The sequence below is a fragment of the Drosophila yakuba genome, chromosome 3R (genome assembly GCF_016746365.2).
Source record: "Drosophila yakuba strain Tai18E2 chromosome 3R, Prin_Dyak_Tai18E2_2.1, whole genome shotgun sequence".
Taxonomy (NCBI): domain Eukaryota; kingdom Metazoa; phylum Arthropoda; class Insecta; order Diptera; family Drosophilidae; genus Drosophila; species Drosophila yakuba.
This window is the reverse complement of record NC_052530.2, coordinates 21702562-21717508: the sequence shown is the minus strand read 5'-3', so window position 1 is coordinate 21717508 and position 14947 is coordinate 21702562. Positions and strand designations below refer to the sequence as shown.

Below are 14947 nucleotides of genomic sequence, written 5' to 3'. Positions count from 1 at the left end.
TAGCTTTCCTTCGGGGTAATATATGTTCTATAATAGTTCTTAAACTTTGATGCAAAGTTGCTAACAAAATTACTATAAGCATTAATCTTACACTAAATCATTTGTTGATATAATTACAAACTGGCAGTAATATAAGTCTATAACTAAGTGCTTGTGATAAGTTAAATTCGTAGAGTATCCACGGTTCATCGCTGTCCATAAAGCGCTGACGTAGTTTTATCTATGCAGAAACGACTTTATCAGCAGGGGCGAAATGTAAATCGACATTATCACATTAAGTAAAGTGGGGAAGAGCAAAGAAGAGCAGGCGAGGTGGTCCCCCTTATGGACTGTGACTCGTGGGGCTCTTGGAGCCTTCAGTCTCTCTTTGGAAACTAGCAAATGCGGATGACGTCGTGATCGGGATCGTGAATAATATAAACAATATAATATAAACACCACATAGACTGAAAGTGCAACTGCGATAAACCAGTTAGAACTAGAAAAACAGTTGATGAACTGCATAGTGATCCTTGGAAAAGGAACAGTGGATATGAGAGTGTTTATACACAGCAACTTTATGGTCAGGCATTTGTGCTAGCAATTGATTAAACTTTTATCTATATTTATCGGGATATATAAATGTGCTAGCTTACTGATTGGAATTTTCCCCTTGCAGGAGAGTGAGATCGCTGAGGTGCTCTACAAACAGGATGTGGACTTGGGCTTCAGCTTGGATCAGGAGGCTGTCATCAATGCCTCCTATGCCAGCGGCAATAGCGGCGCCACCAATGCCAAGTCGAAGCTGGAGGATGAGGCCAAGTCCTCGGATCCCTCGATGTCGGAGTCCAGCGGCTACAAGGACACCAATGTTAGCGCCGAGAACGAGGCCACTGCCGCCTCTGCCGACGATATTGAGAAGTTGAAAGCTCTGGAGGAGCTTCAGCAAGATAAGGTAAAGTAAAGCAAAGTTTCGACCACGATTTACATACGGAATTTCACAATATTTACAAAGAGATAAAGCCAAAGTCGAATCGCTGATGCTTATCTAACAGCTATCAAAAGTGGGCGGTAGCTCTAACCCTTCACTCCATCCATTTTATCCAAACTAATTGTGTTTTTTCCCCTGCAAACAGGACAAGGATAATGAGAACCCACTGGAGGACATTACCAATGAATGGAACGGAATACCCTTTACCATCGATAACGAAACTGGTGAGTAGCAGCTACAATTACCTAGTACATCTGCGATCTTCTTCTGGTTACATTTGGTCCGTGCGTATCTTATCTAGGATAATATAATTTCACTTTCAAAAATAACACCAGATAAGCTGGGACAAGAAGTAGTTATGGATATATATCAAATTGCACGTTTCGTAGTTAGATGAAATGAATTTGGGGGTATTAAGTTGGCGCACTTTTAGATGTCTGGTCGCCTAATTCTTCAACTTATCCACACGATTGAAAGTGATTAAAATGAATTGGTTTCTAGCCAGAAGTAAGCATAAACTTATTTATTATAATATTCAAAAGATATTGTTTCCAATAATATAAAAAACTTAGCTGTTAACAAAAGCAAGTAACGAAATAAGTAAAAAGAAAATGGCCTGCCAAAAAGATGGCGGCTGCTCTAATATAAACGAAAATTGATTATCCTGGCTTTGTTGGGGTTGGAGTTTTCTTATCGAGGGGATGGGGGTGGCATACTAAAACATATTGTTTGGTTGGCATTGGTGTGCGTGTATTTTCGAGACGTTTATAAATGAATGTAGGCATTTTGAGTTGACAGGCACGAAAATTAAAAGAAAAATGAGCTTTTTTTTCGCTCGAGTTGTGTGGCAGCCAAAGCCACCCACTTCCACCATCACCACCACAAAGGCCAGAACCGATGGCTGCTGCTAATCTGCCACAAACCGCGCCTCCCTTCTCCTCCCCCTTTCCGTTTCCCATTTCCCAGGCATAAGCAAGCGGCTGCCTTTCAAACAAACTTTGACACGCACACGAACTTTTATTATTAACCGTGGGGGAGCTGGAGAACTCATGACTTTAAGGAAGGGGATTCCAAACTCGTCTGGGCCTCTGAGACTGGGTCGTGCCGCCTTTTCTGGACGGAATGAGACCACGACTACAGAGCCTTTGGGTCGAAAAGGGGAGGCAGGGCAGAGCAGATACGATACCGAATCCAAATCCAAATCCGAGGCAAAGGCAAAGGCAGTGGCAGTGGCAGTAAAAGTAGCTGCCACCGCGCGTCGCGTCGCCTCGCATGCAACATTTTTCTTTTGAAAAATGAACGAAACATGATTCGCCAAAATAGCAAAGCAAGAGCCAAACACACGAACTCACAGAAATAAATATGTATATATATATAAAAAATATTTGTATAGAGAAAGAAGTGCTATGTACACCATATACACCATATGGTATGGAACTTGAGTTCCGGTGGGGCAGCAAACGGGGAGGTACGTGCCGCAAGGTCTCAACTTTGGCCTATCAGCTGTACATACGCTGATCGAAGAGCCTTTTTGCGAAGCAAAAAAAAAACAGTGAAGGAGTTCAAAGAGGGATTATGTATATGTCTAAATTATTTTTGAAAAAAAAACAACGTTTTTAAACTCAATAAAATATCGATATTTACAACTGCCCTTGAAATGGGGAATACCATATTTGAGCTAATATTTGAGACGGCCATACTAAAATGACTAATCAAAAATAGTATTTGGTATCGATACCTACTTTTCTGATTCGCAACAAAAAGCTGTCAACTGCGTTAAAGTAAAAAGTTTTGCGGAGCAACTGCATGCCATTAAATAGGGAGCCCTGTTAATATTTTAAAAAATACATTTCAAAAGTGCGCTTTTGGAAACCTTAAACGTAACTAACTGGTATCTAAGACGTGTGGTTATGGAACTTCACGAATGCTCTCGAACACTCAAAATCAGAATCTCAAGTAGTAAGTTACCTTCATGTCGATGCAATTGACTATAATGATGCATTTTTAAAGTTTGGGTCTCTAGATTGCTATCCCCTTCCGGCTGAGCCACTGTGTTTACCGTCCTCCTCCTCCTCCTGTGCATTTCCTGCCTCATCCCCTGTGGAACTGGCTCATTGGGCTGGGAAAACGAAGCAGCAGGAGGAGGAGGAGGAAAAGTAGCTTCTCTGCTGCCCCTCGAGAACGGAAAGTCGCAAATCGCTGGCCACCATTTTGTGTGCCATTGGAATAAGGGATAGAAGGGGCAGCAGCAGCAGCAGCAGCAGCAGCACAGCAGCCACCATATTGGATATGTTTCCTATTCACGAGCATTAAGCAGCAGCTCATATTGATTGCTTCGTTTGGCCATTTATTAAAAATCCATTGATGCGCACCAAAAGTCCGCTAGATAGATTCATATCGCATTCACACGCACACTCGCCATTGTTTGTTTGAGCCCGGAGTTTTTGGGCCTCGATCTCGGATTTGTGCGTATCCAAATTCCCCACGGATCGAACCCAACGATTTTCTAAAGTCCACAGCCTTTGGCGGCATAATCTACCATTGTTCGCCCTTCGAAAATATAAACGAGCAAAATGAAAGTCATTTTTCGGTTGCTGTTTCGGTAAATGGTATTTCATTGCCTAAACTATTGAACAGAGTTTTAAAGGAAAAACTCCGAAATTCCATCGTTTGCACGTTCAGGTGAGTTCCTCACTTTTCACAAGTTATTCATCGTTAATTACGAGCCTTGAAAATGAAGTTGTAACCATTCGATGGGAGAGACATTTTCCGGGCATTGTCCTGTCAAGGTTGCCTTGTCATGAGGGGCATGTGTGTTACTCATTGCCCTTCTAGGATCTGAAATCATGGCAATTAAGTTGCAAGTAGCCATCGGTTACTCTTTCGTCTCGCTTTTTGTCGCCTGTCCCTCCAATCAGCTTCGTTTGTTTTCGACAGTTCTGATTTCTGATTTTTCATTTTCTATATCTATCTGTCTCTCTGTTTGTTATATATACATATACATCTCGCAATGAATCACAAATCTGATTACATTCGTTGCCTTTCAATTCGATTGGGTTTGTTCTTTTTCCACCTTTTTGTTGTTTGCTCTTTTTTTATTATTTATTTTTTTTATTTAGCTTCTCAGATCGTTGACAACTTTTGGAGCAGCATGACTTGGCCAGAAGTTTGGTCGCCGAGAAATGCTCTTATTCTCAATTATGCTATAGATATTTCAGTTTTGATTTCTGTTTTCGGTGGCTTAAATTCCATTATGCAATCAGTTAGGCCGCTCTGTTTGCTGCCAAGCTACGCAAGTTTATTGACCACTAGTTTATGGAGAGGGGATTTTTGGTGGGAACTTGAAACTAAATTCTATTAAGTTTTTGAAAGGCTGTACGGACACATTCGACGAATTCTTGGGTAGATAGTTTTATAGATTGTTAGGAAACCGTTAAGGAACTGGGCTTAAAAAATGATCGATCTAAAGTGAATAGTTAAGATTCTCAATGTTAGAAAACTAAGAGAATCTGCTAGAAACGGATCATTTAATTGAAGTTAGCTGTGTTCATCAGATATGAAAAGTGGAGTTGTTCTTTAATTTCCCGCCCATCGATGGGCACATCTGGTGCAGTGGCGGTGCACCTATTGAGGATCCCTATTCCTCATCTTTCTCATCTGTCTGGTGGCCTTCCTTGACCCGCCTCTTCCACTCTACACCCTGCTGTTGTCTGGAAAAGCGAGGGAGTGCTCTGGTGAAGAGTAAGGATGGTGAAGGAGATGGTGCGGACCGTGGAAATTGTTCAAATTCTACGTGGTCAGCATTACGCTACAAATTTACAAAATGAGAAAAGAGAAGAAAAAAAAAGGGAAAATTTACATGCTGACAAAATAACAAACAGACAGGGAAGAGGGGGCATAGGTGCAAGGGGCTGCAGTCCTGACCGGCTTTATTTTTGGTCTGGTCTGGTCTAGTATGACTTGGCCTGGTCAACGATATTTTTTTTGTGCTGCATAATCGTATCACTTTCAAGTGTTTTCGCATTGCGCAACCTCAGCCGGCACCTTTCTATCAGTCTCAGTATGGCCAAAACTAACTGAGAATTGCATAATAACAACAGACCGACATATGTACATAACTTCGATGTTTAATTAGCCAGTGTTGTGTAGTGCTTAAACTATACTTGACCCATTGAGTACGCATGTGACTTTAAGGATGATGAAAGTTACTCATTTTCAACGCTTGTTACTCAGTTACTCCAGTTGATTTTCCAATGCTGTGCTATTCAAATGAGGCTATTCAAAATGGGTAGCCAGCAGCGAACTCATTCATAAGCTTCATTCAGCTTCTTCGGATTTTGTGATTTTGTGGCAACTCATTAACAACAAGAAAAAGTGGCGTAAAGTACAGATAATGTTGCCCACCGCCGCCATCTACACACATGTCTGTTAACAATAGTGGTGTGCTGCCCCCCATCTGGCCCAAAATCTGACTTGGCTTCTTTTAGCAACTTCATTGTTGACACTATCCGCTGCCGCAGATCTGTCCTGTCATAATTGTTGCTCACTGGTTTTCTGTAACAGCGACTGCTCCTCTTCCGAGGATAGTGAAAAGTCATTGGTGAATTTGAATTCAATACCAGCGAAAACTGCACAAATACATTTATTTTCATTGTCGCGGTGCAACTGTACCTGTGCTGGCCTTTAAAGTGTTGGAAAACGGTTTGTAAAGCAATATCCGAGTTTCTAAGTTTTGATATCAAACTTTCTGTCTTGGGAAAGCAAATTGAATGTTAAATTTAAATATGCTTTGTTGCCGAAAATGTTTTAAAACAGCTTTTGATTGTCTTTCACCGGATACAACCCTGCTTCTCTCTAAACCCCCTCTAATCTGCCATCATTATTTTCTCAATCAGCATCGGCTTCTTTATGATTGTTTCTTCTTTTTTTTTTTTGCGCCGGCAACAATTTAAACTAATTAAGTTGTAATAAAGCACTCAAGAAAACGCTCAAAAAAACCATTGAAGAGAAATAAAAAAAAAAATGATTAACCAGGCGAGTTTTGCTTGTTCAATATATCTGTGCTCTTTTTCCTACTGTTTTCTAGCAGCGATGGAAAAAAATTATACAAGCATCCAATCGAAATGCCCCCTCCTCACCTTGTTGATGATGCTGCTAATTTTTTAAGACCGAACCCCGAGCATTTGACTTTTTTCCCTCTGTTTGCTGGATTTTTGGTATTTTTGAAGTTTGAAGTTCACCAAAAGCGTTTTTTTGGGCTCTATGCTCTTGGCCCGGTCTATTAGTTCAGTGGCCCATTAATGTGCATATTGCCTGCTCTTTTACCGACTCTCTTTTGGGTGATTCCATGATTGCGGTAATTGTGTTAATTTTTTTTTTTTTTTGGTAAATAAGTGTGTGTGTTTTCATTGGGCGGCCAGCTGGAAATCGTGCGGCTTTAAAGGCTGTGTATTTAGTTGAAAGGTATTGGGGTCAGTTTAAAATTGCAGCTAAATTGTGTCATATTATGGAATCAGGAATTGAATACGTGTTTTAACAACATTTGCATGTTCATGCAGCTAAAGTAATATCTTTAATGTGTACTTATAAAATGGAATTTTGAAGACAGAAAGTAGAAATTTACCCAAGCTCCTTGTATCAAAGCCGTTTATCATTTGGCATGTCACAACCCCTCAAAAAGCGAGTAAAACAACATCGTCTACATTTTCCTTCCTATATTTTATAAATTGTAAACATCCTTTGTAATATCTGAGAAAAATGGCGGAATCCGACTCGGGAGAAAGTACTTCGTCGGTGTCCTCATACATATCCCGCTCGTCGGCGTCCTCGCGATTGAGTGAGTTTGTGGACGCCAAGACGGAGCTGCAGGATATATACCACGATTTGAGTAGCTATCTGTCGAGTTTTCTAACTATTTTGGAGGAGAGTGTCCTCTTGAGAGATCGACAAATGCTGGAGCACCTGTGCGCCTTCTCCAGCAGAGTGGAGGCCATTGCAAAGGTACTTTCGCGCGATCGAATGAAGGTGGCATTTTTTGGACGCACCTCAAACGGCAAGAGTGCCGTGATCAATGCCCTGTTGCATGAGAAGATCCTGCCCAGCGCCATGGGCCACACCACCAGTTGTTTTTGCCAAGTGCAGGCCAATGGCTCTGACGAAACAACCGAGCACGTGAAGGTCGAGCAGGAGGAGCAGCACATGGAGCTGAGTGCCCTCAAGGAGCTGGCCAGTGCACATTCGCCAAGGGCCCTGAAACCCTCGACGCTGCTGCAGGTGAATATGGCCAAGAACCGCTGCTCGATCTTGGACTACGACGTGGTTCTGATGGATACACCTGGCGTGGATGTAACCGCGCAACTGGACGACTGCCTGGATAGCTACTGCATGGATGCGGATGTATTCATCTTGGTTTTGAACGCAGAGTCCACTGTTTCGCGCGTGGAAAGGCAGTTCTTCAAGGATGTGGCATCCAAACTCTCGCGTCCCAATCTCTTCATACTTAACAATCGCTGGGACAAGGCCAGCAGTCTGGAGCCGGAAATGGAGCAGCAGGTCAAGGATCAGCACATGGAACGCTGCGTTAACCTGCTGGTGGATGAGTTGGGTGTTTATGCCAATGCGCAAGAAGCCTGGGAAAGGATCTATCATGTCTCGGCCTTGGAAGCCTTGCACATACGAAATGGTCACAATCAGAATCCCACGGCACAAACACAAGAGCGATACCAGGAGTTTCTGCGTTTCGAAAATGATTTTTCCAATTGCCTCGCCGAGTCTGCGTTGAAAACCAAGTTTGGGCCACACCTGCAGAGTGCACAGAAGATTTTAAACCAGTTGAAATCCACGCTGATAGGTCCTTTCATAGAAAAAGTAAGTCGTCTAATAGAGGAGAATAAGGAGCGGAGAGCAAACTTAAATGCGGAAATGGACGACTGGGTAATACTAATGCAAGATGACAGAGAAGAGCTGCAGATTTGGTTCGAGCAACTAACTGAAATGACACAACGTGTGGGTCAGAGTGTTTTAAACGAACAGATCAACACGTTAATACCCTCGGCTGTCTTATCCTTCGCGCACCCATTTCACCCAGAGTTTCCAGCACAAATTGGTCTCTATCAACGCTCTTTAAGTGCCCATTTGGATGAGCTTCTTGAGGATCGAGTGTTGCAATGTCTGTCCATGCCACTGCAGGAAAAACTTTTCCAAATGGAGAATGAACTGGAGCTGCAGATCACGGACAAATCCTACAACTGGCAGTTCATCTACAACGTGGATTGCCAATCCTATATGGTGGACTTTCAGCCAGATCTTAGGTTTATGTTTTCCCTGGGCTTTACCGCACTGTGGCATCGTCTCGAAGGAAATATACCACTGCAGGCAAGTGCATTCCGAATGCCAAAGTTACACAATGGCCACAAGAAATGCTTGCCACTGCCACCTTTGATGCACGGCAACCACTGGCAGATGCTGGAATCGTTGGTCAAGTCCAAAGGTAGCCTGGGAACCGTATTGCTGAGTGCCCTGGCCATCCGTTCGTTCAGCTGGCCAATCGTGTTGATCCTTGGCGGCCTCGTCGGATCCTTTTACCTCTACGAGTACGCCGCCTGGACGACAGCCGCCCAAGAGCGCAGTTTCAAGAGGCAGTACGTCAGGCTGTTGCAACAACGTCTGCGGGCGGATGTGCAGCAAACCGTCAACGGGTTTGAGTTCCAGTTGCGACAGCACCTGGCCAAAGTCCGAAATTGCTGGGAGGCCAAGTCCAGTGAAACGCTGAGTGACCTGGAAGTGAGGACCTCGGAGCTGACCAAGCAAATAAAATCGATGGAGGTGTTGCAGCTGAAACTGAAGAAGTTTCGGGACGAGGGACAGCTGCTGGCCAGTCGATTGGCGGACTTTCAAGAGACCTACTTGAGCAAGGGCTGCAAATTATGAGAGGGTTATAGCAAATTCTTAAGGTTTTCAAAAAGTTTCAATTTTCTTTGGTTAATTATTAATTGTACTTCCGTTCTTTTACTTTAAAATTTATATGTTCTTGTTTGGTTATTTTACAACATTAAACGTTTGATCTGTGCCACTTTAAAGTTACTTCGTATCGCAAGAATCTTGGCCATGCAAATTTAAGCAGTTTTTACTGCTGTTGACTGTTTAAATTACTTGATTAGATTGTTTTACCTTCCTCCTAATGGCTCACACACACACACACGCACACTTTCTCACTGAGCAACATGCACATGCTGGGAATAAGAACGAGAGAACCAGTTTTGGCTCTTTTTTTTGTATTGTAGAAAACATCGGGCTTAAACAAAGCGTCCATGTTGAAGCGGCCAAAAGCAAAAGTACAACAGATACAAACAGGCCAAGCTGAACTCTAAGCTCCGCCCCTTGCTCACACACACACACACACACACACATATACACCCAAGCAGTGCGAGTGCGAGTGCGCATGAACAAAGACAGCTCAAAACGGGGAGGAAGTGCATACGGTTGTCACGCTCGCACTCATGCGCTGGGTGCGAACTGAGAGCGCCATTTCTCTTGCGCCACTGCCGACGTCGACGTCGACAGCGAATGGCGGAGCAGCGACCGCGGCAGAGGCTTGAGCAGCGTTTTAGAATCGTATTTGAATTTTTATAAACGCTCGAGAAACGCTGGACGCTTGACGCGCGCGCAGAAAATCGCATAAGGGTAAAACTATATATAAAACTTCGTGGGCGTGGACAAGGCAAAAAGGACTCTACTCTGCTCCGGCGTAAAATTCGTTAACAACTCTGTGAGCCCGGCAAGGTGACGCGGCATTCCCAATCGACAGTTCGCATCGCTCGTTCTGGCCAAGTCAAGTGTTTCGGCTCTCTTTTTATGCTATGCCAATTAGATGATTTGAACATATTCTTGTTCGACTGTACACGTACAACTAATCATCAAACTGTGTCAAACATTAACATAAATTTTGTAAACTATTACGCGTCTGCATTTGTGCAAAAGATATACAACACAAAAAACATAACAAAAAAGTGAAAGTTACCAAATCCAAAAAAAAAATACATACCAAGCTACCCATACTCAAGTGACCATTGTGCGATTCTAAAAAAAGCCCCTTACAATAATCAAAGGCATTGCAAAATAACTTAAACCCATTTTCCACACATACAATCGAATTGTGCAAAGCTCAAAAAAAAATCAAAAATAAAGACAACACAATACAAAGTCTGTCTGCAACGGAAACGGCAATATCGAAGTTGTGATTGGATTGCTTTTGCTTTGGCTGCTTTTAGTCGGCACGCCATTGTTGATTCTGCAACATTTTGGCTGTCAAAACGTTACATAATTGTCAAAGTGTTTGGCCAAATATCAACAACAATCAGCGCTTTATTGCAACGATTTGTATTCAATCTGCTCACAAAAGCCAACTACAACGATCTTTGCGACAATCAACGTCGGAAAAAAACAACTAAAACAGTCAAGACCTATTTGACTTTGGCTCTACAGACGTTTGTGTTTCTTGGATTATAAACACGAATAGTTCACAAATATCAACGGCGTCATCATTGCAGCATCCCTTGAACGCATAAAGGTTCGTAATGGTGTTCGATTCATATTACCGAATGTAGAGCATTAGTATTGGCGCCCAACGTGGGGCACAGTTGTTAGAATGGGGTGGAAGTTGTTGGGTAGATATGAATTATTCTCTTCTATTTCGTTCTATTTCAAACAACAATTACACATAAACTGTTTTTCTGTTTGTTTTCAATCTCTGCTATAACCACCATTATTGAAACAAGTCAAGCCGTATTTACCTCTTCGATTAGGCTTATAATCTGTACAAACATAGACAAGGGTAAGGGTACCGCCCAATACCACCCCAAAAACTACAATCACCCCTGTGACAATATCAAGTAGCCGTCGGTGCTTAGTGCTCAATCAACCCCATTAGCGGCTCCATTACGGAACGCTCCCACAGTATTCCTCCCTCACTTCCTTCCGAGCGAACTTCCTGAAAGGTAACCAAAAATTGAAGTACCCACTCCCATATCTATATGGCAATATGGTCAAACAATGCTTGGCCCCATCAACGCCTTCTGTGCGCCTTGTCGCCTAATTGCTGGTGACAGTTGACAGTTGCTCCTGACCAAACCGGACAACTAAACAAAGACCAGCACACGAACCCTATGAATCTACCAATATTTTCGTTGTCGTTTCGGCCACAATGCTGCGAGGTGGAAACCCACGAAACGAGAGGCAAACAATCAGCCCAAAGACCAAAAACGATAAGTAAACAATTCGAAACCCACACGAACGCATTCCAAAATTAACGGACCACGAATTGTTACCAAAAAAAAAAAGAAGGAAAATAGAAGTTAAGCAAAGAAGGGAGAACCCTAAAATAACAGGCTATAAGCCAGCAAGCCGAAAAAAAAACATGGCCAGAACAGAACGGGCCCAAAATGGTTGCGTTGGAAATTGGGAAAAGCTGGCGGCGGGGGAATGAGTTGTTTTGTAACCAATCGTAAGAATAACAAAGCAGTTGCTAGAATTGTGTTGGCCGGGCCCACAGAACCACCAAACTGTTCCATCTCTGATGTTTATTCTAATTTTTTGACCCGACTCAAGTGCTCCGGTAAAGGTCGTCGTCGTCGTCACACCACTTGAGTCTCTACTCTTTTCTCTCTCCTGTCTTTTTCGACCAAGTTGCGCCCTCATTTGAGCCTTTATTTTTTCGGGTTTTCATTTTGGCTTTATCTAGATGTGTTTGCCCACCTTGGGCTCTCTGCGTTGTTTTCCCTCTTCGTGGAACTCGATGCGATGTTAAGTAGTAATTTTCTGATAATATCCAATACCCCCACTCAGTTCTTGACTTCGCTTTTCCCGAGAATTTCAGCATTTCCAATGCAAATATTTGGCTGCCATCAATATTTGAACAGGAATCAATTGTCTCCGAGTCAATTGTAAGCGATACACTTGAGGGAAGCTTTCCCATTGTTGTGTCTCGAGTTTAGTTTGTGTTTAGTTTTGCGATATCTGTGAGCTGTCAAAACTGATCATCAATTAAGTGGAAAGAGATGGGGGTGAGACCGCAGGGAGCTTGGGAAATCGTTCATTTATTGCAATATTTCAATATTTTTCAGCTGCTTCCGTCAGACGGCTTGTGAGTGAAGCAGATCTCTCAAAGATCACGTTTTTATGATTATGATTAATGATCGAGACTCTAGTTACTGTCCACTCTGTGATCTCTCCGCTGATCTGGCGAACTCAGTCTCAGTCTCCCACAGGAATGTGCTACTGTTTGGAACGCTCCTTATTTACCTACTTTCCTGTTTACTTTACCTTACTGTTTTTGTAGCAGAAAATTGATCACTCTCTGGGGAGTTGCGAGGCAAAGTGGGCGAGTGTAATAAGGAATACAGCTACTCCATTCAAATGATCAAAATATTTTCCTATATTTTCCATGCTATGATATGCTCACAATGATATTAGCTCTGGGGAAATTGAAACTCCAAGGGGAATACAGTTTATTTATTACAAATATTGTGGGCGATCAAAAGATTGGATTCTTCCAATTCTTGGTAGTAGTAGGGATAGTTTTGAAAACAATAAAACCAAAAGACACAGACCATTTTGACCAGAACTAAAAGCAAATCGTGAGTTGAATTATACCTTAAAATGTTATTATTCATTATTCAGGTGAATACATTCGCTTGCCCCTGGATGAGTTGTTGAACGACGTACTCAAGCTCTCTGAATTTCCGCTCGAAGACGAGGTAAGTTCAATGCACCCCATCTATGTATGTCTTCCAAAATTCCTCACCGACTTCTTACTCCAACCAACTAGTTATCCGACGATCCGGTGGCCTCCACTTCGCAGGCAGCTGCCGCATTCAACGAGAACCAAGCACAGCGGATTGTTTCGGAGACCGGTGAGGATTTCCTCAGTGGCGACGGAGTACCCAGCAAGCAGCGCAGGATCGGAGCGGAGAGCAACAAGGACAACGAACCGGAGAAGGCGGACGGCGATAGCTTCTCTGTGAGCGACTTCGAGGATCTTCAAAACTCTGTGGGCTCGCCCCTGTTTGACTTAGATGAGGACGCCAAGAAGGAACTAGACGAGATGTTGCAATCAACGGCTCCGCCATACCACCACCCTCATCCGCACCACGGCCACCACCCTCACGCTCATCCCCATAGCCACCACCATGCGTCGATGCACCATGCCCATGCCCACCATGCTGCCGCTGCAGCTGCCGCCCACCAGCGTGCTGTGCAGCAGGCCAACTATGGTGGTGGAGTCGGTGTCGGTGTGGGCGTTGGCGTTGGAGTGGGCGTGGGCAGCGGCACGGGCAGCGCCTTCCAGAGGCAGCCAGCTGCCGGCGGATTCCATCATGGCCATCATCAGGTATGTGTGCATCGATCGTAATCCTCTGATACACAGACAAAAAGAAGGTATATTTATTTATAATTTGATGCGGATGCTCGGTTCAAGTGCTGCCATCCGTCGAGCGCTCCACATACTTACATGCATACACATGTATGTGCATAGCGAGCCGAACGTGAGTGTATGTACAGCTGCGGTCGAAATAATAGGGACTTTAAATCAATACTTGGGTTTTAAGACAAACATATTAGATAATGTATTTGTTCAAAAGATGAATTCTGTAGAAATTTCGTTTTATTTCACTTGAAAATTTATTAAACTTAACCAAAAGTTCAAAGAGAAGTTTAAATTATTATTTTTGCCTTGATTTAAAAACTAAACTTTAACCATATGACTCATATATCGACCTCAGTTGTATATGCTGTTGCTGTATACATATGTATTCATTTAAGGATCATTTGCACGTCGCTTTCGTTATTCTTGGGCCGCTTCTCGTTCTGGAGTGGCTCTTTTCACTGTTCGGTTTTATTATTTGGTTTTTGCTTTTTTCTTTTTTTACGTTCTTCGTGATCTGCCTTCCATTTCTTCTGACTCTTCACGTGGTTTGGCCTCGTCCGCCGACCTCCTTCCCCGCGTTCCGTGGTGTTCTGAGGCACTTGATCTTGGGGCTGCTCTCCTCAAGAGGAGCCGTGTTGTTGCTGTTTGTACAAAGCTTCAAATCTGGTTGTACATATGCTCCCTCCCCCCAACTTGCCACCAATGTCTCTCCCTCCTGGCCCGAAAGTCAAACGCTTTTGTTCCGTTTCCAACCACAAGTTCGTCAATCAAGTTCCCAGTCTTCAGTCTCAGTCTCTGTGTTCCCTCTCTCCCCTGAACTCTTCAATCTTCGCCAGCTTTTTAGCCGCTTCTTGTCGGACGAATTCTTGTATTATTATTTTTTGGCTTTTGTTGTAAACGCTCATCAAAAATGTACGGCAACAGCTACAAAATCATGGCAGTGAGGCGAATGCGAGCAATGTTGAGATAATATATACATATTTGTATCGTACATACACTGTCTTCCATCTTGGTTTTAAATTCTCTTCAAATTTGTTAAGTTTTCTAAAGATTTTTCCTAACACGTTTCTTTTTTAATCTCATTGAGTACTGATCTTGATTAGGTAGCTTTGGATTCTACAAATTTGAGATACATATTTTCCGTAAGAGATCCCTTGCTTTGAATGGATAGAATGTTATAATATATGTTAAAAATAATATTGTTGTAATAATATTGTTGTAATAATAAAACTAATCCACCGCAAGTCTGAGACGCACAGGTGCTTCCTCAATGAAGTGCTTCCTGAACCTGTGCACAACCTTTGACCTGCCTGCTCTTTTCACGAAAGAGATAGACATAGAGTTGGTGAAAAGAGACAGCAGAAAGCAGTCACGAAGTCAGCGGCAATTACTGTAAAGCCATTTCGCCGGTAGCAAACTCATAAACTCAAACACCAGCTCACATAAAGGGAAAACCACAGTGGTCACCCCGAGTTGGTGGATTAGGCTTAGTCCGGCGTGTTTGATGTGGTCCGTTCAGTTATCCCTATGCCGTTCAGTTTTGTGAATGCCAGCGG

General features: G+C 43.0%; 2 protein-coding genes across 4 annotated transcripts in view; both read left to right on the top strand.

Moving 5' to 3' along the window:
- LOC6537857 (segmentation protein cap'n'collar) overlaps window positions 1–14947 on the top strand; it is a 39417-nt gene that overhangs the window by 13228 nt on the left and 11242 nt on the right. For all 3 annotated transcript variants that reach the window (XM_039375601.2, XM_002098362.3, XM_039375602.1), the window contains 4 exons: window positions 659–934; window positions 1116–1194; window positions 12647–12723; window positions 12795–13355. In XM_039375601.2, coding sequence (XP_039231535.1) covers window positions 659–934; window positions 1116–1194; window positions 12647–12723; window positions 12795–13355 — 993 coding nt within the window. The remainder of the gene's footprint in view (window positions 1–658; window positions 935–1115; window positions 1195–12646; window positions 12724–12794; window positions 13356–14947) is intronic.
- On the top strand, window positions 4154–9048 carry LOC26535935 (transmembrane GTPase fzo). The gene has a single exon (XM_015193066.2). The coding sequence runs from the start codon at window positions 6728–6730 to the stop codon at window positions 8897–8899; it is 2172 nt and encodes a 723-aa protein (XP_015048552.1). The 5' UTR covers window positions 4154–6727; the 3' UTR covers window positions 8900–9048.

Coding starts and splice junctions, on each gene's coding strand:
- LOC26535935 (XM_015193066.2), top strand. CDS start 6,728: ATGGCGGAATCCGACTCGGGAGAAAGTACTTCGTCGGTGTCCTCATAC.